The following is a 27,291-nucleotide window of genomic DNA, read 5'->3' on the forward strand; positions in this document are numbered from 1 at the left end:
ATGTCAGAAAGTATGGATAAATACAGCTAAGAGCTTTTGTGCTCCAAATTCATGCACAAAAATTTTGTGGTTTTGTTTAATGTATTTTGTATGCTTGTGCTCCTATTTGCACTTAATTTCAGAGCTTATCTGCTGAAACTTCAGGAGCAAGCAGAAGTGTGGTATGACTCACCAAGTGGTATTTTGTAAATACTCCTACTCAGAGAAAGGTTAAACCCCTTAAAAGTATGTATGAAAAGAGAAGCATTCATGTTACTCAGTATTAGCCTTTTTTACATTATTACACTCTTGAGAGATGCTGCTACTCTGTGCCATACTGCAGATATGGAAGAATTAACCTAATCTATTTCAACAGAGGAATTAGTATTTGTTAGTATGAGACCAGTAGAGGTAAATTCTGTTGTCCAAATTTCTTAGAAGAAAAAGATCTAAACTGATGAAGATTTCTGAGCTGCATCTCAATATAACACCTGATATTTTTATGTCCATTTTGTTTCTGGGTTCATAAGCATCCTCTTGTTCTAGATACTGTGCTCTAAAACTGAGGATGCAAAACCATTTGTCCTGGTTGGTTAATTCCATGGATGAGTGAACGCTTGGTTTAGTCATGGTGTCCTGGAGGAATAAAAACTACTATACTACATGTTTATAGAAGTGTTTCTTTTGCCAGCCTTACAACTGTAGACAATTGAATCCAGGAAAAGAAGCCTGGAATTCAAAAAATTGTTTCTGAATTGGTTTATGTAATACATGACTGTTAGGTATTGACAATACATTGAGTGATGTAGAAGGGACAGAAGACAGGTTTCAATGTTTTGGGGAAAGATGCCAAGCAAAGAAAATGGAGCACAAAATTTTCATTTCAAGTTCTGTGTCACTAGTGTGGTTTTGCACAAGGGCTGAACTCCACCTCCTTATACTGAGTTTAGAATAAGAGGGCTAGGCAGTAAAAATGGGCATAGGAATATAAGTCGCAGCATCAGTTTGGAGATTTTTACATCAGCTTTTAACAATTAAAAAATAGAGGTATTTTTACCCATTTGTGCAAGCGTATGGGCGTGATTTGATTGACTACTAAACTCTGCTATGTATTAACAAAATGAGTTTATTCACTTATCTCTGAGTCTCCTTATCTGTGTTGACTGTTGAAGCAAGGCCAGCACTTTGGTGTCATTAGTAATCTCACACCACTCCTCACAGATCTTGCATTAAAATGATGGGTGACTGGTTTTGAAACCAGTATTGAAACCCATCTAGGGTCACCTGTCTACTTAATATGACTTGGGTAGCAAATGTATTCTTCATGCCTGACATTTTATTATTTGATGGAAGGTGAACGTTTCTAAGGACCAGGAGAAGCTGTGCTTGAGTCGTTCAGTTCCAGACTCATGACATTTATCTTAAGTGCTGTTCCGCACTTAACCCAAGATAATTCTGTAGTCTAACTAGTTTTTCATGATTCTAATTTATTAAGTACCTGTTTGGTATTTAATCCACCTGACTTCTGCTACTGTTTCTTGTGCTGTAACAATATCAAACCTAATCTCAAGCACACTGAATGGAACTGGTATTAATAGTGTTCTGCAATGCATTCAGCCTTGTCCTCCTCATATTTTTAGTAGCCAAATGGATACATTTGACTGCTACTTATCTATATTTTTTGTCACTGAAACATTTCATGTTCTTTAAATGGTGTGATTGTTTTTTGAAAATAATGCTGTTTTAAAGCACCATTTCAGCCACTGTTTCCCACAGTGAGGGTTGTACCGATGACAGAACTCTAGAACCAGGCAGATTATTCAAGTTTTATTCCACAAAGCTGAGAACCTTCACGTTGGGAATCAGTACCTAGAATTGCTGCATTCTTTCTGCCCATGCTGTAAAAATGATAATTTTATATTCTTTTTAAGAATTTGGCTTGATGAAATCAGCTATTAGTTGCCAAACACAATGAATTTAATTCTTTAAGAACTCAATTTTACTAGCTCTGTGGATGCACCCTGAATATCTGTTCTTGTGTTGTCCCTCCCTTCTTTTCTCAAGCATGCCAGGCAATCTTCTCGGTTCGCAGACAGACGCTTACTAGGTTTCTCAAGTCTCTAAAATTTCCTGTTATGTAAATTCATCTCTGAATTGTTAAAATATTTTCTCAGTCATATGTAACTTTTCTTCTGGGGATGCTGAGAGGATATCTGGTCTCAAGAAATACAGAGCTTCATATTAGTTCATAAATGCGTTACGATCCCCTGGTTCATGTCTCTTGCTGGAGATCTTGAATTATGACATGGATAATGAAATTCATCATGAATGATGATTCTGTCTTCCCTTTATGTATCTGTGAGGTGAAATTACTGTTTCTTATATGTGTACATAAATGCACACATCTTAAACCCCTGATATGCTATGCTGTATAATTGGCTGTTTCACATCTGCCTATGATTGCTTTTCATTAAATTCTTTTAACAGTATTCCATTGTTCTTTTGAAGTTTCCACTGGCAAATTAGTTATAGTTCTATATAAAAAGCTTATCTCCTTTTACAGTCATACAATCAATTATTGATTTTCTGATTAAGTAATCTGTTCAGATTTACTCTACAGAAAGATTTTTTTTCTCAACTGTAGATTTGAAACATTGCTATGAATAACATTTGGATTTTAAGCTGTTTGACTGTTTTAACTACAGATTTTAGCGATTTTTGTGTACCCCAGAGGTCCAGTAATGCCAAAGAGTTCTTCTGACAATTTTGAAGAAGTGATGGATATCTGTTCACATGCATAAGATTCTTTTCTGAAATGCTTGTTCATAGGGATGGTCTCATTGACCTCAGTAAGGTTATTCATATAAATTCTAGTTGATCTCAGCAAAAATTGTGGAACTGGACCCCCAGTGACCTCCCATAAGTAGCGCTATCTGGATTGTGTTCCAAGTCTCCCATAAGGGCTTTAGAAGATATTCTCAGATTTTGGATTAAAATGGCATTTTAATCTGATGGCTCGAAACAATTTTTGAATGATTAGAGTTGAAGAGCTCTGCCTATTCTGAGCATAGGAAACAACCATAATATTATTGGTAATAATGTGATATCTATGAGTAAATGTTGCTTTTTTAAGTAGTAATTACTGCGTATGGTATCTTACTGTCCTCTCTTTTACATAAATTTAAAATCCCAAACACTCTTGCCCTGCAGCGATTCCAGTGTTCCTCAGCCCTAGCAAAAGTGCAACCATTAGTGCTGAAGTAGGCAGTATTTTGACACACTTCAGGAATTGATTGAAAGCTTGTGGCTAATAGGCAGCATAGAAGTATTTGTGCCGCTGTTTGACAAAGACTGCATGCCAACACGCTTTTGATGTATCTTTAATTAAAAAAAGTTGCAGATCCAAAAAACCAGTTTCAGGACTAGTTTAAACTCTGTGTCCTGTGTCTGATTTAAAATAAAAGAACATAAAGCTTATATATTGTGCAACAGTTCTCAGTAGCACTCTCATGAGGATATTCCCTTCCTTATACTTTTAAACAATTATGCTGAAGCCAGACTACTAGTGTGTTTTGTTTCAGTATGAAGTCATCCCTGTCCTGTTCTTGTGCTCCCAATCTTTGTTGTTCCTCGGACTTATACCAGTTACCCAAACAGTCCTTGTGTCCTCTAATGTTGAAAATTTTGCTATGCATACACCTTACCCAGTAGGCTGACAGGGTGCGTCCAGGGTGCTTGGAAACTCTAAGATCATCCAAACATTTTTATTAGAGAGGCAGCAGAGAAGATGTATTCAGTCACAAAAGGCAAAAAAAAGTCCACAACCTATTGCTTGCAGATCATATGAACATTCAATATTAGTGTTTCCATTCAGCTTGCAGTCCTGCCCATCTGTATATTACAGTTAATTTCAAAATGATACCTGTCTTCTGAAAAAAAGAGAGAAACATTTACAGAGATCAGTCTTGCAGATCTTTTTTTCCTTTTACAAACAAAATTCATGTGATGTTCTCAAGCCTCATATTTATGTAAAGTATAAAATAGTGTGAACCTTCTTGATGCACAACTGAGATTATTAATATATGCAGTACATAATCAGTATTCATCCCTGGCACACTATGGTTTCTGGCATTGCTTCCACCAGTATTTGATGCATTCGTTTCTTTCATGTTTTCCTACTGTAATATAGAGCGTGGTTGATTTCTTTTCTAATCCATGTGAATGTGAACTTCCTCGGGCTGCTGAAAAACTTACACTTTTGTAATTCTCCTACGCACAGCAAGAGGCAAAGGGAAGAGTTTTTTATTCATTTGGTAATGTGTTTCTTATTTTTTTTTTCCTTAAATCTCAGCTTGGAAACCAGAAAGTAACTGCCCCTGTGATGGAGGTAAATGCTTCACAGACACACAGACAAACAGCAACAGAAGCTTCTCCACTGCCTCTTCCTCCTCCTGTGGTACCAGTTAACAGAGCCTCTTTCTCACCAGACAGTGGCACCCATCTAGTACCATATTCTTTGCCAACGCTTGATGATTTTTTGCCTTCACGCTTTTATAAAACCCCATCCCTTTCACAATTTTCATTTAAAAGCCCATACCTAGCTTCTGAAAGTATTATCCACAGGAACGAAACAGCCTCTGTAAGCACAGATTCTGCCATGAGTGAGTGCTCCTCCCGCACAGTGAGTGTATCCTCCACAGCCATTCTAGATGAGCTGCAGACTTGTAGCTATGATACTACTGACTGCTCTGAAACACCTTCCCCAACCTTGAGCCAGATGTCTGCTGTGTCAGATGGCACCACCTTAACCAACACTGCTGCCACTTCTCATGTAATTATGCTTCCTTTTTTCCTCCTCCATTTTGTTCAAATAGGTTGTCAAAGGGGAAAAGAATTCAGACTTGTCTGTTACCGTGTTGCACAGACAAGTATTGTTAGTGGTTTTCTGTGTTTGCAGTCTGACAGCATGTTTTGCAACAGTTGTTTAAAAAAATCTAAGAAAAAAATTATTGGCATAGCAGATTTGGTAATAGGAAAATGATACTAAGTTGTTGCACAGCTGTATGGTCAGCTATGGTGTATCAAACACTTTGCTTAAAATAAATTAAAATAAATTCAATAAATATCTGTTCCCGATGCATTAAAAGCAAGCAGTGTGTAGAGTGTGAGGAGATGTGTTTAAAAGTTCGTTAGCGACGTACAGGTTTGTGGAGTTTGTAGCCTCTGAGCTACCACCATTTTTGGTTTATACTGAGGTACAGATTTTAATACTCTAACTTGTAAATTCATAGTGAACATTGGCAATATCTAATACAGTTTTTTCCCCAGCCATGACCACTGACGGCACAAAATTCTCCTTCTCTCCTCTAACTAACCTTTTCCTCTCCTAATCATGGTTTCTTACAGGAGTGAACTTCATAAATAATCTTGTAATACCCAAGTGTCTTGGGTGTTACTTTCCTTTTCGTTAAGTCCAGGAAAAAAAGAGCATGCAATTAGACACATTTTATAGACACATTCACTTTTCTGTACTTTAGTACGCTTATATGTGGGTAGAAAGAAAGTATGGAATTTGGGTCAAATCCAATTCATTTCTGATTTCTTTTGAGATTATCTGGATGATTAAAATGAGTCAAAACAAAGCCTTCATTTAGATTAAGCAATTTGTTGCTGAATTACAGAACAGAGACAGTCTAAGACCAAAGTTTTACTGGGTCACAAGAGTGTTCAAACTTTGCGCAAATACTTCAGCATGCTGTCATTTTCAAGTCTGACAAGAACAAACAGCATATATATTTTTAAAGTTCTATGTCTATTTTATAAAAAGTGTTCTGAGCCCAAGCTTGCATGTAGTCACCTGGAAAGTCAACAATCTGTTGTCAGTGCTCTGGATGCTGTTTAAAAAAAATAAATTAATAGCAGGCATGTAAAAGCTGTCATTCCTAACTCTTGTAACACAGCTCTGAAACTTTTTTTTTAATTAAAATAAGTCAGTACAGTGCATCTTTGTACAGCCTGGTAGTTGTAACCAAAGATACCATCATCAGTATAGACTGGTATGTGTAAATAAGGCACAATCACTACATGACTGTTTACTAACTATGGGAAGCATGGAACATTTATGTTTTCTTCTAACCTACTTCTAAAATAATCAGCTAACTGTATTTGTTTTCTTCGAGCACTGTTTTTGTAAGCTCAAGTGAATAGTCCTTCCTTCTTTCCTTTTTTGGGTAGTTTCCCTGTAGAGGGATGTGTTATGGTCAGGTCTGACTACCACTTCCTCATAGACATGGCAGGGATAAGCGTAACAATTGTTCACCATTAATGGACAAAGAGAAAGGATGAATCTCCCCTTAAAGGACAAAAATCCCCAAACAATCCTAAGAGCCTCACAGAAATTAAACTGCTGGCAAGACCCACCTCTGCGGTGTAGAAAAGTCACCATCTCACATCCTCTGTACAGGAGACTCAGGTGACTGTAAATGTAGCTGTTAAATGAGAAAATGATGGAGAAGCTGGCGCGCACACACACGTGCTGCTAGTGGTTCTACTCCTGTAACGATCTTCATTCTCAAAGGACTTGATTTTGTAGATGAGAACTGCTGAGAGAACAATAAAAGTAATACAGGATTGTGCCATGCAGCGTTGTGCCCGCGTAAGACAGAACCACAGTTTTAAAGACACTATGTTCACATTGGGGATGTGTGTTTATTCTAGAGATCGAAACAAGAGCTTAGGCAAAAAGGTTTTACCGAGGATTTTCTGAGAAGAAGAAACAGCTTTGGGAAGAGCTGAATCAACAAATTGTAGAAGATTCCAGGCAAAAGGCAGAGCTAAACACAGAACTGGTTAATTGGCCATACTTTCAGTCATAGATTACAGCTGCTTTGAAAACCCAAAGTATGAGAATTGTATTTCTTATTTGGGCTTATACTTAGAATTGGAGTTAAATTCGGAGAACAGCTGGTTTTGGAAACAAAAAAATTTTTCTTATTTTTATTCCAATTATGAACATTTCCCTTTATAAAGTACTTTTCATCGGTTCCTTTTGTTTATGTAGTTGAAAATTGTGCAGTCTAATGGAAATTTGGAAATGGCAGTATCTAGTGCTTAGGAAAGTAAAAGGCCTAATTCACAAATAGGCACCTTAAAGATTTCAGTTCCTTGTGAAATTTGGGAACAAACTTTTTCACCTTGAACTCAAGTATCGCATTTTCAGTTTGAAATGTCAATAGCTCCCAAATGATTCCAAGGGCAGGAAAAGGCCCCTGGAACTTGAAACTTCACAAAACTATCTTTTATAGCTAACCCTCTCACCAGTGCAATATGCATCAGATAAATGCAATAGCTACCTTTATGGAAACTTTTTCCAAGAGAAAGTGATTAGGAATGAAGAAATTGTAGATGAGCTGATATCCTCTGTAAAAACTGTAGAAGTAAACCCAAAAATGTCATATATGGACATGCCACATCCACATTTCATTGATGTCAATCAGCTACTTGTGTAGATCCTGTATTCATAATATTGCGTACTACTTGTAAGAGCCTTATTGTCTAGTCCAGCTATTTGGCAAAGGCCATCACAGAAATATCTGAATTTTTTTATTATACAAATTCATAGGAGTAGCTTTTCACTACTAAGAACTCACACTAGTTCTGCTCCTCTCTTTAGAGAAACAAAAGCCATAGTAAATGAGTGAGAAGGTTTAAGGTTCTGGACATAGTTGCACCCTGCCTTCCCTAGAAACAAGCTTTCCCAAAAAGACAATATGTAGGAAAGCAGAAGGGGTGAACCATTGAGGTAGGGTAGAGATGGCTGGCCTCATCTAGGAACCTCGCCTGAAAACATGGCTTCATATGTCTTGAAATGCTGTCTTTGAGCTCATGTAGCTTGTGCGTTCTTAGAGCTCTAAGTTCTTTTGGAGGGGAGGATGGTGTGAGAAAAGCCAACTTGGTTACATTTTGGCTCTTGGCTTTATTAAAGAGGAAACGTTAAAAACCACCAGTTCCACAACACTTTCAGCTCAGTTCTGTAAATGGGCATCCTTAAAATGAGAAACCCCTGAATGTATGTAGGCGTTCACATGATGTTTGCGTAGGACCCAGAATGCGTTTTGCTCTCTTAGCTAGTGGAGGCTGAGATGTTAAGAATTTCAAATCCAATCGGTAATTCCCAAAATACAAACGTATACAAGAGGTCATGAACCACTTCATTTTTAAATGTAAAAATAACATGCCTTTTAATATGGCTTTTACTTATGCTTTGCTGTTTCACATAGCTTCATGTTTTATCTTTACAGCATGTTGTAGTTCTTGTTATGTAAAATTGGACAAAGTTTGTAGCACTTCTGATTTTCTTCAGATTTGAAGAAAAGTTCGCATTAAAAGAGATGTTACAGAGAGCTTTGCTCCCTCTTCTGCTGAAATATTTGCTACCTTCTCATTTCATTCAATGCTTTTTCAATATCTCCATTTTGATCCTTGTGATATTTCCCTTTGAAGTGCTACAGCCCAGATGTGGGGATTCGAAACCTGGTGGCAGAGAAGCAGATTATTTCAGAAGCACCTCTTGTGACTAAAGCCAAAGCGGCTTGTGATGATGCTATATGGTCACTTTACTTAGCTTTCCTCTTTTATTTATTTGATTTTGTTCTGTGTTGTGGGTTTTTTATTGGTGCTGTTTATTTTTGTTGTTATAGATTATATACCAGCATCCCATAGTCACTCCAGCTGCCTTCCATTTTTTCAAGAAAATCTTTAGCTAGTCTGGATGAGACTTTTCCTTTCGACCTGCACAGACATTGCCATTAATATCAATAGGGCTTAGCATGTGCATTAAGGGAATATGTGTCTTGGAGCGAGTCATCTGTGGCAGGCAGCCTTTGTCACACAGTGAGGGGAACTTTTACTGCCATCTTCATTTCACTTGCTGTCAGACCACCGCAGACCTTGTTTGTGGTATCTTCACTGCGTTGACTGTGGTCTTTGTTACCTTCCCAGGACTTTAGCATGCTTTACAGACAGCACATACAAGGAGCGGAGGGGGGAGGTAGAAGGTATATAAGGAACATGTTCTGCTCCCCTTGTGATGAGTTCTGTATTTCAGTGAATGCAGATGCCGTTATGGCTAGGTACCTGACAACTGGTAATTATTGTGTGGATGACAGCCTTGCATCGCTCTTTGTTTGGGATGGCAGTCAGAGTGCTTTGTGCGTAGTTTAATGGGATATTGTTTTGTTTCTCTCAGGCTCAGATCACAGTGAATGGGAACTCTGGCACTGCTGCCAGCCCAGTGAGTCACTTTCAAAGGCCTTTTTCCCCTTCTTCAGCTTACTCTCCACCAGCTTCGCTCAATTCCAACATTGTTATCATGCAGCATGGCAGGATGATGGGTAAGCCTCACACAGAATGTTTGCTTTATATATTATGCAACATATTCCAATTCATGTGGCAAAGATTGCAAACAATTGTAGAGTGCTTCACGTCCATAATGAAGGTATTGTCTATTCATCTACCTTGAGGAGCAAACGCAAAAAAAATAGCATTTATTGTTAGATACAGTAGCAATCCTGAACTGGAGTTAGTATTTAAGTTTTATTACTTATGTGTGTGAGTGTGACCTCTTGCCGCCTTTCTACTACCTTTACCAAGGAAAGAGCATCTAGCAAAATAACTCAACCTGTGCAGCCCCTGCAGCCTTTAAGAAACCAAGGACCGACTTCGTACATTGGTTCTCCCTCCAACTTTCATAATCTTAAGTAGAAATACTGCCAACAAAGGGTGGGGCTCTGGGCTTTTAAACACCTAAAGCCATGTCAATCTATGATTTGTTTATGCTTTTTTTTAATAGGGCAATGTTTTTTGTTATTTTTTTTAATACATGATCAGCTTTAGAAAGGAGGTCTGCACGTATAATCGGTTTTGCCAGAACAATCATTTGCTTGCTGCTTTTTTCTACTAGTGTTTTGTATATTCAGATAAGACTATACATGCAAAATAATTTGAATGTGATTCTGGAGTTTACTGTTTTGTTATGCTTCTGGGGAAATGAGGTAACAGTTCTCACCCTTGAAACTTAAGACTTACACAAATGCTGCTAATCCCTATCATAGTGATAAGTACAAATACTGTATGCATGGGTTTCTCCACATCCCAGAATTCTAGCTTCTTTGATTCCTTCTAGTTTGCTTATCTAAAGACCTATCAATTCTGTTTTGGATATACCTGAAATAAGTATTTTCCCGTGAATTTTACTCTTGTATGATGCTGAAGTTCTGTGTTCCACAGTAACAGCGTGATTTAAATCTCCTTGCTCATGTAAAAACCCCACCGATGGCCTCGGTTTGAGGGAATGAAGGATCAAATCCAAAGCGTTTTCTAAATTTAACATCATGCATTTCGGGAAGAAGGCCCAAACATTCAGACGTTTGCCACACAGTTGCCCCTCACCATATATGTGTAGTACTGGTTTATTTGCAGGATTTCAGACTTGAGTAAACAGCTGAAACAGCCATGCCAAATCCAGCTCTCTGCAATAGGAGTGAGCAGAAATATTCAAATTAGAACTAGAGCTTTCAGTCAGCAGAGCTTCTTTTGCTGGCTTGTATTACAATTCAAATATTCTGCTTCATAAGAATCAACAGATGTTATGTTACACAAAAGGCAATTATAATCTTCACTAGTAGCATTTGAATATTTATTTTTACTCCCTACATTCATTTATCCTGCTGTGGAAACATCTTACAAGTACTGCACTTGCTTTTGCAAAAAACGATGCTTTGTCATAACGGCCCACTAATTTACTGAAACATGCTGCCTGAAGGAGTAGGGCTCTTTCTCCTGCACGCAAGAGAGAAGTACATCTGCAGCAATAAAAATTTCACATGACATATCCCAGCAGTGAGGTGTTTTCTGTTAAATAAATTACTGTGAATTTTAGAGGGAAATGGTAAGTGATGTATTAATTTCATCAATTATTAAGAAAGGTTTGAGGGAGAGGGGTGGAAATCTCACAAGTCACCACAAACCAGTAACAGCCTGCACAGTTCACCTACAGTATTGTAGGTGGATCATCAGATTGCTCTACAGGTACCAAGTTACTAAGGTCCTTTTTTGTGGATTATATGTAGAGGCACTTAAACATACCAGCATAACTGGAAGGAGTGAAAATTATACATCAGAATCGTTTTTTTTTTTTAATTGTGCATTAAAACTTAATGTTTCTAAACACATATCACATAAGTTTTTGTGGAGGGCTGTTTGGAATCTGTTCCTGTGCTTACAGAACAGCAATTTTCTATACTTTGCTATATTTGGGCAGGGGGAGAAGTTTTGAAATGTCATCACTAATTTCCAAGAATAGATAGGAAAGATGTAAGAGTGTGATTTATAGGAAAAAGGCTGCTGCCACTATTTCTCAATGGATTTTTCAGGGTTTGCGGGTTTTCTCTGTTTTTGTAAGCAAGATGCTGCAAGAAGTACCTCTAATCTAAGATGATCTCAGTTCAATAGCCTGTCTAGTCTTTTAAAAAAGTTTATAGTTCTGTTAATACAATCTTAAGCAGGGCAAAGCCCCAGCTAAGAGGATTCTTACTCTTTTTTTAAGTGTTGTATGTGTATGTGGTTAAGATTGTTGTCAGTCTTTGTACAGCATACTGAAATGGGGAAGAGTGTTATAACTGCTAAGTATGATTATTGTATCATTATACAATATTCTGTCATGTTATCTTTACAGAGTCTACAGAGACATACTCACAGCATGTTCAGACTGTTGGCAGCACCACCACCACCAGTACAATACCAATCTGTAGATCCTCAGAAGAAGAAAAAAAAGTTACAGTCATTAAAGCTCCACATTATGCAGGGATTGGCCCGGTAGATGAATCTGGAATCCCTACAGCAATTAGAACGGTAGGAAATTCTGGGGAATCTGTCTATGAACTCATACAATGAATTGATTGTTGGTAATGGGTTTTTCACATTTTTCTAGTCTTATATAATGTGGAATACAGTGTGCGTAATCAGCGAGCTCATGAATATAATATTGTGTGTTGACGGAAAAGGAGAATGCTGATGGGAGCATAATTGGGCAACCTCATGTTTCTAGTTTTAATTAGAAGTAGCCAAAACTGCTTCTCTTGTAGTTCTTGCATTTTGGAGATACACAGTAATTGCATTTGTCTTGTCATTTCTAAAATCTAATTTAAAATCTAAAATCTATTTCTAAATTCTAGTCATTGTGCCCTTGAGTGACATGTAAACAAACAGCGTGGAAACCCTTTAATTGTGCCTAGCCCAGATTTGATCATCTGCCACTAGTCACTGCTTGAGTGGTCCCAGGATGTCGAACTGAAGAGTTTTGTTTTCACTATGCTGAAGCATTCTTTCCACTCTGCTGTCAGGGCAGCCTCTTCTGGCTGGTCCAGAGAGCACAGTGGCAGCTGCGCTAGCTCTGTAGAGGAAGTGCTTACTGGCCTTCCCAGGCGGAGAAGTAGTGCTGTGCTAGTCGGAGAAAGAGTAAGAAGAGTGGGAGCCAGGATGAAAGCAGCAGAGCCCTTGCAGGTGAAGTCTTTGTGAGGTGCAAGGATGTAGGAGCTGTTGGATGTATCCTCTCTGCCAGTGCTGACATGTGGGGCTGTGTTGTAATTGCCAAGAAGTGCTTCAATGGATTGAAAAATTGGGGGGAAAATCAGGAATTGATGGCGAAAAGCAATAGGAAAAATTCAGAATAAGTGGTAAGATGGGGACAATTTTAATAAGAATGGGGGGAAACTCCGGCATTTCTTGCTTTATTTTTGAGATAAAAAGTAATAATGATCAGAATCTTTTAAAAATTAAGAATTGCTTTGCAACAATGCTCTAGCTTCCTACCCTTTTTTTTAAGTGAATATGTCCCTATGCTTTCTGTAGGATGAAGTAATTAATTTAGTTCTTTTTTGAATAGCAGATTCATCTAATAGGGTGCATATCAGTTACAGAAGATAACAGAAATCCCCCTCAAGTGTGCTTAAGAGAGTTGGCAATCTGCCAACCTACGTTTAACATTCAGATGGTATGGTCTGAGTCTCTCGGATTTTCTCTGAAATACACAGTGTGATTTGAATTAGGACATTTTTCAGCTGGATTTGCTCTGGGTTTTGTTAATGTTTCAAATTCAAAATATCTTGTAGCTTGTAAACTTAGTATTACAGAAATGATTCTTGCAATGAGATTTGAGTTAAAAGATGATGCCAGCATGTGTGTGTGTGTGACTGTCTCTCATGTGCAACTTTGTGTCCTTATTCTGCTTCCTTAGGACTTAGCTGGAAGTGAGATTGTTTTCGAGATATTGATTTGAGATTACATTTTAAATGTGCACGAGTATATTTGAGCCCCATGTACCCCAGTCATGTAAGAACAAAGGTGATATAGTTGTCAGCAAAAAACTCAAATATGCTGCACATTGACATCTCTCAGAAGTGCAGTACTATGCAGAAACATGCAAAAGTGCTAAAACTGCATTTTTCATGAACAGTAGAAGGTAGGATGTATCACTCGCTCTTTCTCCAAGGTCAGTGAACCATCCAAATAGGAATCTTCTCACAGAAGCTTCAGCCCCACTCCATCTGGAGAGAGAAAGAAGTTCTCAAATTAGTTGAGTTTATTGTTGCAAGCAAAGTTTAAAAGTTTCTTACTCTTCCATCTTTATGAAAATGGCAAGAGTCTATCAAAAAAGCAGTAAATGCAGATTCACGGGTGATAGGTAACACAGTGTTCTGAAACACTATGCTGCTTAAATGTAAGCTTGTGAATAAAAACTTGGGAGTATTGGTATTCCAGATGTGGAGTGCTTTTCAGCAGTAGAGAGATTTTTTCAATCTGTGGTTATCTCCTCCGAGTCTGTCTTTACTCTCAGAACATGGTTTATGACAGCTGTTTAGCCAAGGAAAGCGGAGTGATGTTCTCTTTCTGTTCCTGCAAACCCTCCCTGTCCAAAGCTGCTGAGGGGCAAAGGATTCGTATAAAGCTTTCCCTTCTCTCAGAACCGCCATTCCATGTTAGCCTGTTCCCTCCATACCACTGTAGCTCCTACCAGCTCTGAGAAGTGCAAGTCTGAAGCCTGAAAATTCAGAATCATTGTGAAGTTCTGCCATGATGCCAAGCCCTGCCCCAAAGATGGTGAAATTCCAAGGCATGAAAAATGAAGTCTTTGGAAAAGAGAGGGTAAAATGCTATTCACTCAGAAAAGCATTCAGTCAAATGTCACCACCAGATTTTACCACCAACAAAAGTCCTAGGAAAGGAGAGAAGACATTCATGGAAAGCTGTATGACTGCACTGTTTTAGACTATCCAAAATGATCGCTTCATGTCAAACTATCAAAATTAATCTGTAGACTTAAAAGACCTCTATTTACTAAGAATTAAAAAGAAACAAAGTCCCACCAGATTTCTCTTCTGTATTTAGTGATGTAATATTTCAGCTAGGAAAAAAAAAAAACACAGGAGGTCTGCTGAAAGTCATAAATGCCTCCTTAATTAATTGCATACTTTCTGATGGATTATTAGACTACTCCAATGATTATGGACTCTCCTAAGTACTGACTGCAGGTACTTCTTATGTCGTCTTCATGCTATTTGGCTGATTGTTCATTCACATGTGATACTGTATTCCAACATTCAATTGCAACAACTATAATGTATGGAAAGCAGGATGACATCTGAATGGCTTGGTGCATTGTCCATAAGGCTAATTCCTCAAACAAATGTTGGTATGTGGAATTAGTAAATGCAAATTGAGAAAATGTATTTTAAACGGAATTTAGTCTGTTCCTTAACTAATCCTGTCTGGTTTACTATGTAAAGCCAAATCACTGGCTGAGACTTTAATCCCCAGGGTAGGGGCTGGAGAGGAGATGATGAGAGAAAAATGTGCAAATGTCCAGAAAGATGTTGGGAGACCTTTCCTGGTCACGTGGGAGCTTCTCCATACCTGATCTCTGTGGAAGCTTCCTGTGGATGTGTGGAGGACATGACTGGTAAAGAGGATCCAGCAAAGAGATACCTGTGCACCTTTGTCCCTTAACAAACAGTAGCATCATAGCAGTAATATTTATGCACTGTTTCCATTCTGTTTACCTATTGCTGATTCAGGCTCTATTGGAAGAGTCGTCTTGGCCCAATAAAATCACAAAGGCAGTTTGTGGTATCATGGGGCTCTTGCAAGTTTGTACTGCTATAGGAAATGAGGACCACCGTAGAGGTTATGCCCATCAGCATGAGTCCTTTGGACCTTCTGGACTTCCTTGTAAACTTTTGAACATACTTGATCTTGCAGCTCTAAACAGCATACTTGTTTCAAATCCAGCTAAATTATTCTTACCAGGGTTCCGCTAGTATAGATGTTTAATACCTTTAGGGAAACAACGTTAAAATGGTCCAAAGTCGCTTCTGAATATCTTCTCTTTGGCAGAAGTCACGAATGTTGGTAGGTGGGGCAAGGGTCCTGATCTTGAGACAAAGGTGTATCTCCTTCCTTTCTACCTTGCAAGCAGGTCTGGGTAAAAAGCATAACCTGCTGCTTAAATTTCTTTCTTCCCCAGCAGATCCCCGGGTTCTTCAGTTGACTGTCAGCTCTTCTTTTGAACAAATGTTTTTTAAAAGGTCATTTGTAGCAATTTTATGAGAACTCATATTGATTCCTCAAAATACAGGAGCATTTTCTGCCTAGTGCCTTACAGTAAGAGCTCACCATTGTTAACAAAACAGATTAATTATGTACACTGACTCTATCAAGTATTTAGGGCAAAAGTGTGATTCACTGAGGATTGCATGGAGCCAGATGAACACACTCAGATCTGTTGGTTATTTTGTAGAGAGTTGGTGGATTTTCACATTCCATGGCAAAGAGGAGTGGGCAGAGTGATTGCCTATTTAGTATTAGCTAATGCAAGACAATGCACATCAAGAGGAGCCGTTTGAATTACCTCTGTGCACAGTGAGGTTTGAAGATGACTTTGTACATCTGCATTAAAACTTCTGCTTTTCTGACTACTGTGGAACAAGTAAAATTTTAGGACCTAAGAAGAATAATACTGAAAATACATTTGCCTTTGTTTTCTCCTTTTCTGAAATATTACCATGCTATTTGAAAGAAAATTGTAGCAAAAGAGAAAATGCAGAAAGGTAAGAGATCAAAGTAATTAGAAGTATGGGCAAATGTTGATATGAGGAGAGTTTGGGAACTTTGGGATTGCTTAGTTTACAAAAGTAAGGATAAGTATAATTTAACGAGTGGTTATTGAAAAGTATATTGCATTCACTTTTCTCAAAATAGAAAAATCAGTTAAAATTAAGTTGCCTGGAAAGGGCATTTAAAACTGATAAAGGAAATACTGTTTGTTTACAATCCAAACATTAATTCTTCAATATAGCATTGTTCTAATTCTTTTCTCGGTAGTATTCCAAACCTTTCTGCATTATTTATCAATTATATTTTGAAGACAATTTGAGTTGGAAATTGCCAGCAGTTCAAAAGAAGCTCTTCTTACATGCTTGTAATTGTGGACGTGTTCGTATTTCCCTGTAAAGTATCTAGCATTCGTCATTGTCCAATATAGGACACCAAGATGACCTTGATCTGGCACTATTTCCTATGTTCCTAACCCTTGTACCCTCCAAGATCAGAGCCCAAAACTGACTCAGTCTTCAGTGTCTTCCAGAACTTGTTACAGGAATTAGGAGATAAAAAGCATAAATATGCTATTTGAAATAGATGGTATGAAAATGATAATGTTAATTAAGGGACAAAACATAATAGCCTTTGTGTCCAGAATAACATTAAATGTCTGTTCAGATCTGTACACACAGGTATTTTTATTTTTTTGTTAATTGTTAAAAACTATTTTATTTAGACAGTTGACAGGCCGAAGGATTGGTACAAGACAATGTTCAAGCAAATCCATATGGTTCATAAGCCTGGTAAGTATGCGTTCGTCTTGGCTGGGTGGTTCTCCGTGGTATTAAAAATGCACTTTTCTGCATTTTCTTTGCTATGTGAAAATACAAGGATTCACCAAGTGTCAGATAATGAATCAAATGAAATGGGTAAATTCAGTGATAGATTTTACTGCAGAGAGATATATTTTCCTCTGCTAAAGTCTGAAAATGTTTAATAATTTTTTTTCATTACTAAAACTAAATAAACGTTAAAGTGGTTAGGATAGGTATGAACCAGTATGATTCCATGTCACTGGGGAACTCAGTGAAGTGATCTTCATCTCCAGTTTGAGGGATGAGAAATTGGCCACTGTAAATCTCCTACCATACCAGCTTTCTGTTGAGAGCTCGCATGTTAGAACAGCATGGGCTAGTAAACAGGCTGTTTTGAGGATACATTCTCTGTCCGAATTGCTTTTTTTTTTTTTTCATGGAATATCTTACTTGGTTTTGCTGAATGGAGCTTTGGTGGCATTACTAGCTTTAAAGTTAAGATTATTTATCATGATTGTCACCAAGGATGCCAAGAAACTCTATAAGCAGCAGTTATGCTCATTACACCTCCGAAAGGAAGGAGACTTTATTCACCTGAGGTAGAACTTGCATTCAGTATTGTCACACAGAATGTTAGTGGGAGAATAAAAAATGCAAGCAGGGAAAATTTTGGCTCACAAGATCTATTTTGAACATCAGTCACGTAGTAGATATTTGAGGTTGCTTTTTGTGGTAGGAACAACAACTTAGTAGTCTTTAGTAGAGGAGAGCTGACAAAGGAAGAAATCGAGCTTGGGGAATGGAGAACAACAGACCAAAAGCTATAATTTGCAATTCAGTGCTAAGCAGTAAGTATACAATATGGGTGACATGACAAGACACCATTTTACCAATAAGATGGTAAAAATAGCCTGTGGTAAGTATAATGGGAAAAGAGAGTCTTCAGAAAACACCTATGAGATGAAGAAATACAGTGCTTGATTGCCTACCAATCTGCTGTTTGTATTTGCAAAAACAAAGCTGTATTGCTGTGATAAACTGGCATGTATTGCACTACTGTAACACGTATATTTCTTTTTGTAGATGACGACACAGACATGTATAATACTGCATATGCATACAGTACTGGTAGGAATTATTCCCTCACTTCAAAATGAGTCTTTCGTTTTATGTCAGGAAGTAACAGGGGGAGTTAACTATTTGTGCTTGCTTTTTTAATGCTTACATAAACACGTTTTACTGTCTTGTTTGATCTCAGTTGGTGTTTTTTCATGCCTTTTTTCCCAAATGAAACCAAGTTTAATTTTGGTTTCATTATTACCACAGAAATCTATTTCATCTGTGGGCCTCAGTGCAGTTAGGATACGGCGTAATACTGTAGTTTCTGATTACATTGCATTTATTTTTGCTACTGATTGTGAGTAGTGCAGCCTTTCCTTATCAAAATGAAAAGGGAATTACTGTGCGAAAGTACAAATGCTAATTACATAGATGGGAAGACAAAAAGGTTGTACTGAAAGCGCCTTTTTAAAATATGCAGTAAGACTGCCTAATAAAGATGACTCTGGTGTATGATCTTGTTCATTTTTGCCATAGGCACTGGTGTTGCTGTTATTTAGCTGCAAGAAAGACATATTCATCTAATAGATACATAGTTGTTGCGTCTTTCAGAAGATTATAACCATGTGGTAAAATTATTTATGAGAACAAAATAGATTATATGTGCTAAAAAACCCCATAGTGCCTTGCGCAAAAATGCCACTCAAAATTCTTCGATTTCAGTGTTTGTTGCATTCGACATGTTCTCATACTGCCTTTCTGTGTACTGTCGAGAGCATTTGTTGTGTGTCAGTTGTTCAAGATCTGTTTGAGCTCTTGTGATCCTCTTCAAGATACACTATTGCCTAGTTGTCCCAGACTAACAGCAGTTGTTAAAACAATGGAAAAAAGGTGCATTTCCTGCCTGGGGATTAATAACAGGCTGTTACTTACAGCTCTGTTGGATACATACAGCCATTAACTACTCCCCCCCCCTTCAAATTAATCATCAATTTATTTTAACCATACTGCACTTTATCTGTGTGTTTGTAGTTTTACATAGAAATAAAAGTATCTTAATAAGCTCAATAGTATCCAGCAATGTACTTTTAAAAATGCACTTAGACAATTTTTGTAACCTTGCAGCTTTACTGAATAACTGTGGGTTCTTGTAGCATTCCATGTTGTGTTTTATTAAAACTCATTCTCATGCTGTGACTATTTTTGGTTTTGTTTTATATTAGGTAGCTACAGTCCATCCTTCTCTGCTCAGGCACACCCAGCCGCAAAGACGCAGACATACAGGCCATTGTCTAAAAGTGCTTCTGACAGCAGCTCCGATGCCTTTAAGGTCTCATCCCCTTTACCACCTCCACATGTGCCCCCTCCAGTACCACCACATCGTCTGAGGGAAAGGACTACACCAGAAAAGTAAGTTAACATATTTTCAAAAAGTGTTCTTGGTATGTACAGTAATCCAATTACAGGTTATCACAAAGGATAAAATAGCAGCTATATAATAATACGAGTTCAAGGGCTTTGTTCAAGGAACAATCAGGTGATGAGGGGTAGTCTTCATCAGTAGTGTGGGCATTGTGCATGGTGCTGCCAGTTCTTAAAAGTGCAAAAGAAGTGCTTATTCTTACAAGTGAACCACCATGAGCATTTAAGGTTTTCATTCGCATTAGCAAGATTGTCCTGCTTGTTGTATTTCAGAACAATCCGTGCTCTAGCAGCTGTCTCGAATAGTTAGCCTCTGAGTAGGAAAGGCTATTTATGGTATCCAGTAGCAAACAGAAAGGATCTAAATGATTTTATAAATTGAAATTCAAGGAAGAGCAAAACTGTAAGAATGTAGCAGTCAATCCATGTTTCCCCAGAGCTCAGAAGTGCTTTATATCCCTATGTTTTAAATCACTGTTTCCAATTTGGTAGACCAAGAAGGTGTTTCCAGATTAGAGGGGCATTTCAGATTTCTCACGTTTTTTTCCAGCTTCAAAGTTGCTGCACAAAACCAGGTCCCAGTGGTTTGAGTCCAGTCTGGAATAGGTTAATACTCAATAACTAAGGAAAGAAGTGCTTATCCTTCTGATAAAAACACACAGAGTGCCCTGCAGACAAAGTATAGACTCTTCAGCCTACCTGTAGCTACTAGCTCAAGGAAAAAGCTTTTTCTTTAGTGTTTACATTCATGAATACCACATGTTAATATAATACTATGTTGTTATACATTTACGTGTGTGTATATATATATTTTAGATATGAAAAGGATAATTTTTTGTTCCATTTGCGGCTAGAAGCCCGCCTCTCTTGATTACACTCAAGTTACAAAACAGCGTTTGCCCATTTTGTCAGCTTGGACATTGTATACATTTTTACATGTAGAAAATGAACTATATGAAAGAGTTTGAAATAATTTTCAGTTTGCATAAAATATTATGAGGAAAAAGCATAGTAAGTGTTTAAAATTAAGACTACGACTTTGTGAAGAATTTGTAGGTAGTGGCAATCCAAAAGGTTATCCAGCAGATACACATATTGCAGGGGAAAATGAGATTGTGCAACAGTTACTGATTTTTGGCTGCTCCTGTTGCTGAGGGCAGGTTGTCAAGAGGGAATGCTAGTGGTTAGAGTTGGGCTACCTCCCAAAGGCCATGTGGTTTGAGTTTTGTTAGCAAGTCATACGGGAGTGTAGATTTTTGTTAGCAAGGCACCAAAATGCGTATCTGCCTAGCTTTGATCTCTGAAGTTATGTGAGTCATCATCTGTGCTAGGCCAAATGCCTTGGTCGCAGAAACTGCGGCCTGTTACAGCTCCTTTTGTCAAGCTTGAAAATAACTGCTTCAGCACTGAATTTGGATGTTTGGCCTCTCCTTTTAACCTCCTGCATGATAAGACAGACAGTGGAAATCTGTGTTCTTCAGGCCGGGGGATGCTAAACATGTTAGTTATGCTTTGCCTGCTGCTGACAGCTATAGCTCGTCAATCTCTTCCTGCCATTGGGAGATTTTTTTTTTAATTGCCTATAAAGCATGAGTATTTAGAATCTCACATAAGAGGCTTAGGTCCACATGTATCACAGTTTTATAGCTGGGAGGCAAGATATGGTTTGCATTAACGGTTGGGCTCAAAAATATAGTCCATAAGGGATTACAGGCTGAACGCTGTAAATTAAGTGAACTGAGTGTGAATCAGAATTTCAGTAGCATCCTTTTTTCTTCAGTGACTTGCAGTATAATGCAACTTGATCAGAACATCGCCATTTCCCTGTTCATTCTCCAAAAATATAGCCTTTTCTGCTCTGAAACTAATGTTTTACTAATTGAAAGTAAGAGAGCGAGCCATGTAGAACTATTTCCCTTGAAATACAGGGCATTTTAAAAATAGCGGTGTCTGGGCCCCAGAAATTGCACTCACAAACGTACTGCAAACAAAAGCTACCCCATAGATTTTTCTTTTTTTTAAGGCATGTGACATGTGCCTTATGTCAGGCCACATCAAACCAAGTCACATCAGAAAGGCTGACAGAATTTAATCAGTGTATGCTCTTCCATATTGTAAATACAGGCAATAGCTGGTAGGGCTTCCGTTTTCCTTTCCCCCATTCTTTGTGTTACTAGCAGGTTATTTGTCACAGAGCTAAATAAAAAGATGTGTGAGCTACATTTCCCAAATGCAAATTAGGTAGTGACTATAAAAACTGCCATGAAAAGGTAGCTCTCGCTGTGATACTAACTAGCTAACTAGCCTCCAAAAATGTGTAGGTAGCTCTTAATATAACACAGTAAGTGACTCAAAGAGTAGGGGAATGGGGTTACTTTTTATTCTTTGCATAGCACTATTAAATTGAAAGAAATTTATAATTATAGAGAAAATAGATAAATTTCTATCCCAAAGCCAACTGTCAAATTCTTGTTCATCTATTAATATTTCCAAGGAAACAGCATACTGCTTAGGAAGATATTCAGGAGCAATTCTACTACAGATCAGGATAAAGAGCATCTATTAGATTTTCACACTGTCTTTTAAAATAATTCCTCATTTTTTTGTCTCTCAAAATTCTGTAAATTTTTCGATATGGACTTGATATCATCCTGTGTGATGACGACAGTATCTGCTACTTGCCTGTATTACTATAGTATGTAAAACAAGTGTAGTAAAATTGCAATTTGAGAAAGGCATGTCATGGTGTTTTGACACAGTATGTCAGGGAAGTTATTAAACTGGTCTACCAGTTATAACAAAAGTATGAGTGATCACATAGGCTGGACATCTCTAGTTTTCCTGCTACACTGAGTATACCTGCTGTAAATGTGTTAAGATCATACAGTGTTTAAAACGTTGGGATGCTAGGCCAGACATTTCACAACTGAAATATGGAAAGAGAAACCATGCTGAAATTCATTTGGTTATGCATGTATCTCTCACACGGGGCTGTAAAGCAGATGGCGATGACAGTAAATTAACAGTAAATTAAATTTAAAAAGTAAATTAAAAATAACAGTAAATTAAATTAAAAATTGCTTCTATTTGTTATTTAGAAATGACTGGGATCCCCCTGACAGAAAGGTGGATACCCGCAAGTTCCGTTCTGAACCAAGAAGTATTTTTGAGTATGAGCCAGGAAAGTCATCAATCCTTGAACATGAAAGACCGGTAAGACACATAATTGAAATGGGTAATACAGCATAAGAGGTTTGCTGAGAGGTCATCTTTTTGTTATTTACTACTGTTTATGACTATATAGACGAATAGTGAAGGTCCTTTTTCAAATATGATTTTGCAGCAATTTGTCTTTGCTCTTTCCTGATGGTTGTTTTGAAAACGTGGGTTTGGCTTACTTGCTAAACTTAGATCTTCTGGTATTTACAAGAAATCACGCCACCACTGTGCAAACTTAATGGATGATGAGCAGAACTGCGAATTAATGGAAACCGCTTTTTCTAATTGGCACGCATCTCTAGCACTGATTTTCAGTAGTATTAACAGCGCATATGAAATCTGATTAATTAATGCATAAGAAGAAACCATTTGCATTTTCAGGATGTGTCTAATTGTACATGTAAGGACATTTTGGTTAAATACTGGTCAAGGTTGCCCAGAGAGGCTGTGGAATCTCTGTTTCTGGAGGTGTTCAAGACTCACCTGGACACAGCCCTGAGCAACCTGATCTGATTAGACCTGCTTTTAGCAGGAGGTTGGACTAGATGACTTCTGGAGGCCCTTGCCAGACTCAGTTACTCTGTGATTACTGCGTGTACGTTAACGTGTAATTAGAAGTCTTTATTCATGCTTTCTGAATAATGACTGCAGTTGTGGAATTTTTCACAAGCATGTCTGATAAAGCTATGCTTAGTGCATGAAAAATGGCCGTTAACGGAAGTTTTCATTTGCCAAAAGACACGTTCACCCAGCCTTTCTGATTTACCTTTGTGCTCTCTCAATACTTACTTATTTTAGGAAAACTGTTATGTATCAATGGCAATGTTTTCTTTTCTTGGTCTTTTACTTTGAGATGGAAATGCTTGAGGGAGTCCAGTTGAAAAGAAGGGGGTTATGTAATCAGTACTGGATTATTATTTGCTTCTGTATTACTATGTTACGTGCTTGTTCACAGAATTTATTTTATTAATTTAAAATAAATAAAGCAAATAATTGAATTCCAGAATATGTAGTATGTCAACAGTGAGAAACACCTGAAGTAAGCACCTTTCCTTTGTGTTTTTGTGGTCTTTGCAGGAATGTAATTTTTGTTAGCTAGAAAACAGGAAACTGTGTTTTTGTGAAATTAAGTTTTAGCAGAACTGATGCATTTTTCAGAGAGGAAGTTGGCATTTCTCTAGGAATTGCCAAATAACATAATTAAGTGGGATTTAGTATTTATTGTGAAGATGAACTTAACAAATAATTTTATTTAAAAGGGGGTGGCATTTTTTCTGAGCGCTTTTTTGATTGCGATGGCTGCATTATACACACTGAGGTCATTTACCAGCCTTCCCAACAGCAGATTCAAGTTAAAAATAAGACAAGTACAGTGATGTTTCAAGAATGGCCTCACTTTTCGAATAAATTACATTTTCCACTAATGTAGTGTGAAAAAAATAATTCATATAGGGATTGCAGTGCTAATGAGTATGATCATGGATACAATTTTAGCAAGCTAATGAAATGACAAAAAAGTGAGCTTTGCTGACTGTTCCTGAACCCTTTTTTTTTATGCTCTCAATTAAGAGGTTTGAGCTTTGTTTGGTCCTTGAAGCTTTTCATGCAGAAAAGCCTTAGTCACGTTGTACTTACTGAGCAGCATCCATCAAGGGCAAGATCACTTTTTATCATCTGAAGCTCAGACTAGAAGCTTAGACTTCGCTGATGTAAATGCAGGGAAACATCACTTTGTTGGATAAATTTTAAAAGCTGAGGAAATAATATATTCACGGACAGAATGGAGAGATTTTTTTTTCCTGTATGATTGAGAGCTGTAAAAAGTTGGAAAACAGGAATTAATGTAGAATACAAGAGGTGAAAATCGTGCTGACACTAGTGTGATGTTATTAACTGATACAAAAATAGTTGAAGTGAGCTATCACAGTTTTATCAGTCTGGAGTTTCTGCTGTTATAAAGATGATGTTTAGCTTTTTGTATTTAGATACTTCCTTTGGACTATGTTACAAAAAGAGTAAGACTTGGTTTCACTAAAGCATTCACTAAATGGGATATGGAAAGCAAAACTCAACGACTTCTTGAAGGATGATCATCAGAGTAGGTCAGAAGATTTTTCTGTGTGTCTAGGAAAAGCTGACATCTGAAAACAATGCGTCAGTTCCAAATTCAGGTGAAAACTCCAAATTCTCAAATATTGCATGGGTTAAGTCTTTGATCTTGATAATATCAAAATACCTTATTTGTCTGAAAAACTATTCTGATGATACTGAAAGAAACTATTAATCAAAATATGGAATATAAAAATAAATTCAGTTCATGAATATTGTAAAATATGGACACTTACAGCATCTGAACTAGAAATTCTTACTTCATTAGTGTTGCCAAAACCAAAAAAGCCAAAGGGAGTTTCTCCAAGACTTGAAATCTTAAATTTTTTTCCTGAAATTAAGTCATTTCCATGTGTACAGGATTGCAGTTTTGTTGGCAAATTGATCGGGGGGCGGGCAGGGAAGGAAGAATATTTACAGCTACGTTACATGATAATAAACAGGGCAGATGAGGTTTGAAAGATCAGCGTTCTCTTTACTGATGTAGGTACTACACTGGAACCAGTTGTGATTAATGGGGAGATTAGAAACATGGGAATATTATAATAAAATGAGATGCAATGTAAAACTAACATTTAGTGGGAGACATTATTCAATAGATCCTCATTCAGTAGGTCAAAAGAATGTGAGAGATGAGAAACCTAAATAAATTGCCTAGTAATAAATGTTAAATGGATAGGGGTTAGGGGTAGATTATTATCTTTCTTACGGATATAAAAAGATGAGTGTAACTTCAAGCTGCAGTATCATTCAGCAGCATTCTGTCATGAAACAAGAAATTAATGGGGTTTTTTCTTCTGTAATTTGAACTTGTAAGAGTATAAAACATCAACAAAAAGGAGAAGCTTGGGATTGGTCCTTTGAGATTACAACTAAAAGTAAGTGGCATTAAGCTGTTGAATAGTCTTCCAAGCAGTGATGTGGCAGCTCCTTTTTTCCTGTTTCAATAAGTCCGTAAAACATTACAGTTTCTTCTAATAATACAGCACTGATAAGGTGTACATAAGTTGTTCTGATACGTGTTTCCACCTCCAATGTCTGCAATTCAACGAAACACTCTGATTAATCATATGATCCATGGATTTGTTTCCTAAAATGTATATTTACTTCCAGTAACTAAGTAAATTGCAGTGTAATAATTTAATCTTACTCGTATTAAGTTAATTTTTTGTTCTTTACTAGTTTCAACCTTGTATATGTGAAGTAATTCCTTCATACAGATACACTTCTCTGTTTCTGCAGCAAAGCAAGTAAGGTAAAATCTCTAGTGTTGCTGTAAAGAAAGACTTTGTAAAATTGGCACAAGCAATAGATGCCTTTATTTTCATTAGGTGTTTTAGGCTAAGCATGACAGTACACATGTGCTAGTCAGATAAAACTGTCAGGTTACATTTCAGTTCTAGATTTTTTTATGTATGTTCAGTGTACAGACTTTCTACTGAGTTTATATGGAAGAGGATTTCATGATCAGAATTAATTACAAAAGATCACTGTTTTGCCAAATACCAGAAATAGGCTGGGCTTGGACCATGATGTACATCTGCTGGTTTGGGGGATTTTTTTACTGCAGTGGAAAATGAAATTTTCTTCAGAGTACACAAGTTTGGTCACCTTTGATATGTTAAGCTGGTTATCTGAATATTCTGCTCAGTGTTAGTTGAGCTACCTGAGTAACGCTTTATTAATGAAAAAGTTTTCTCAGTGTTTTTCAAAAAGAAGTCAGAAATTCTACCTATAGCTATGTTTTGATACGACATTAAAAAATGTCTTCCGATAAAGGTATGCAGAGACTGAGTCAGTCTGGTAGTGGGTGTGGAGCTATAACAGCTATTTAAAGTAGTCCAAAAAAAAAAAAGAAAAAAGGAAAATCAAAAGCAAACTCTCTGGAGCTAATAAAATGCCAAATTTACAACAGACATCTCAGTCCATCGTTCCGAAGATGCTTCAGTATGGTGTCTGAACTTGCGAACGCGAAGTATTAACTTGGCCATGCAGATCATGTAAGAACCATTTAACTCACCAGTTTAAATGCACCCTTCTGACTATTACCTCTGAATGTCTACCTGTGTATATCAAATCAAGCACTGGCAAACCTGCATGCGATGCTATAGATGTAATTTTTTTTAAATGACAGTGTTCTTCTAGACTTAAGTATCTTGATGCAGTGCTGTGTTGCCCACCTGATGCAAATGGCAAAAAGAGTGAAGTTACTAGTCTTCAGTAGTATATTTACAACAAGTAGTGGAAATGTTACTAAATGACTAGATGAAGGATAGACTATACCAGTGTGACTCGGTTTGACCGACAAGTCATAAAAAGGGAATGTGCTTTGTTGCTTTTACCTTCTATTCAAGCAGTTTGGGAGATACTTTGTGAGACCAAGCAGAGTTCAGGTTTTTAGGTCAAAATTATTTGTTCATTTTAAGTCTCTCGGAAGGGGAGAGAATAGAAAGAGGTCCATCAGCAAAACTGAAACCTAAAGCCGAGCAAAATCAATTGCCTGTGTATTGATCTTGGTAGCACAGGGAATGCC

The 27,291-nt window shown here is 37.4% G+C and overlaps 1 protein-coding gene across 2 annotated transcripts in view; it reads left to right on the top strand.

Moving 5' to 3' along the window:
- Positions 1-27,291, top strand: part of SORBS2 (sorbin and SH3 domain containing 2) — an 81,188-nt gene that overhangs the window by 13,785 nt on the left and 40,112 nt on the right. The window contains exons 5-10 of one of the 2 annotated variants that reach the window (XM_010293813.1): positions 9,227-9,371; positions 11,714-11,889; positions 16,871-16,937; positions 18,033-18,077; positions 19,232-19,418; positions 22,529-22,643. In XM_010293813.1, the coding sequence (XP_010292115.1) occupies positions 9,227-9,371; positions 11,714-11,889; positions 16,871-16,937; positions 18,033-18,077; positions 19,232-19,418; positions 22,529-22,643 (735 nt within the window). The remainder of the gene's footprint in view (positions 1-9,226; positions 9,372-11,713; positions 11,890-16,870; positions 16,938-18,032; positions 18,078-19,231; positions 19,419-22,528; positions 22,644-27,291) is intronic. The other variant, XM_010293814.1, reaches the window with a different exon arrangement.

The sequence above is a fragment of the Phaethon lepturus genome, unplaced genomic scaffold (assembly GCF_000687285.1).
Source record: "Phaethon lepturus isolate BGI_N335 unplaced genomic scaffold, ASM68728v1 scaffold399, whole genome shotgun sequence".
Lineage (NCBI taxonomy): Eukaryota > Metazoa > Chordata > Aves > Phaethontiformes > Phaethontidae > Phaethon > Phaethon lepturus.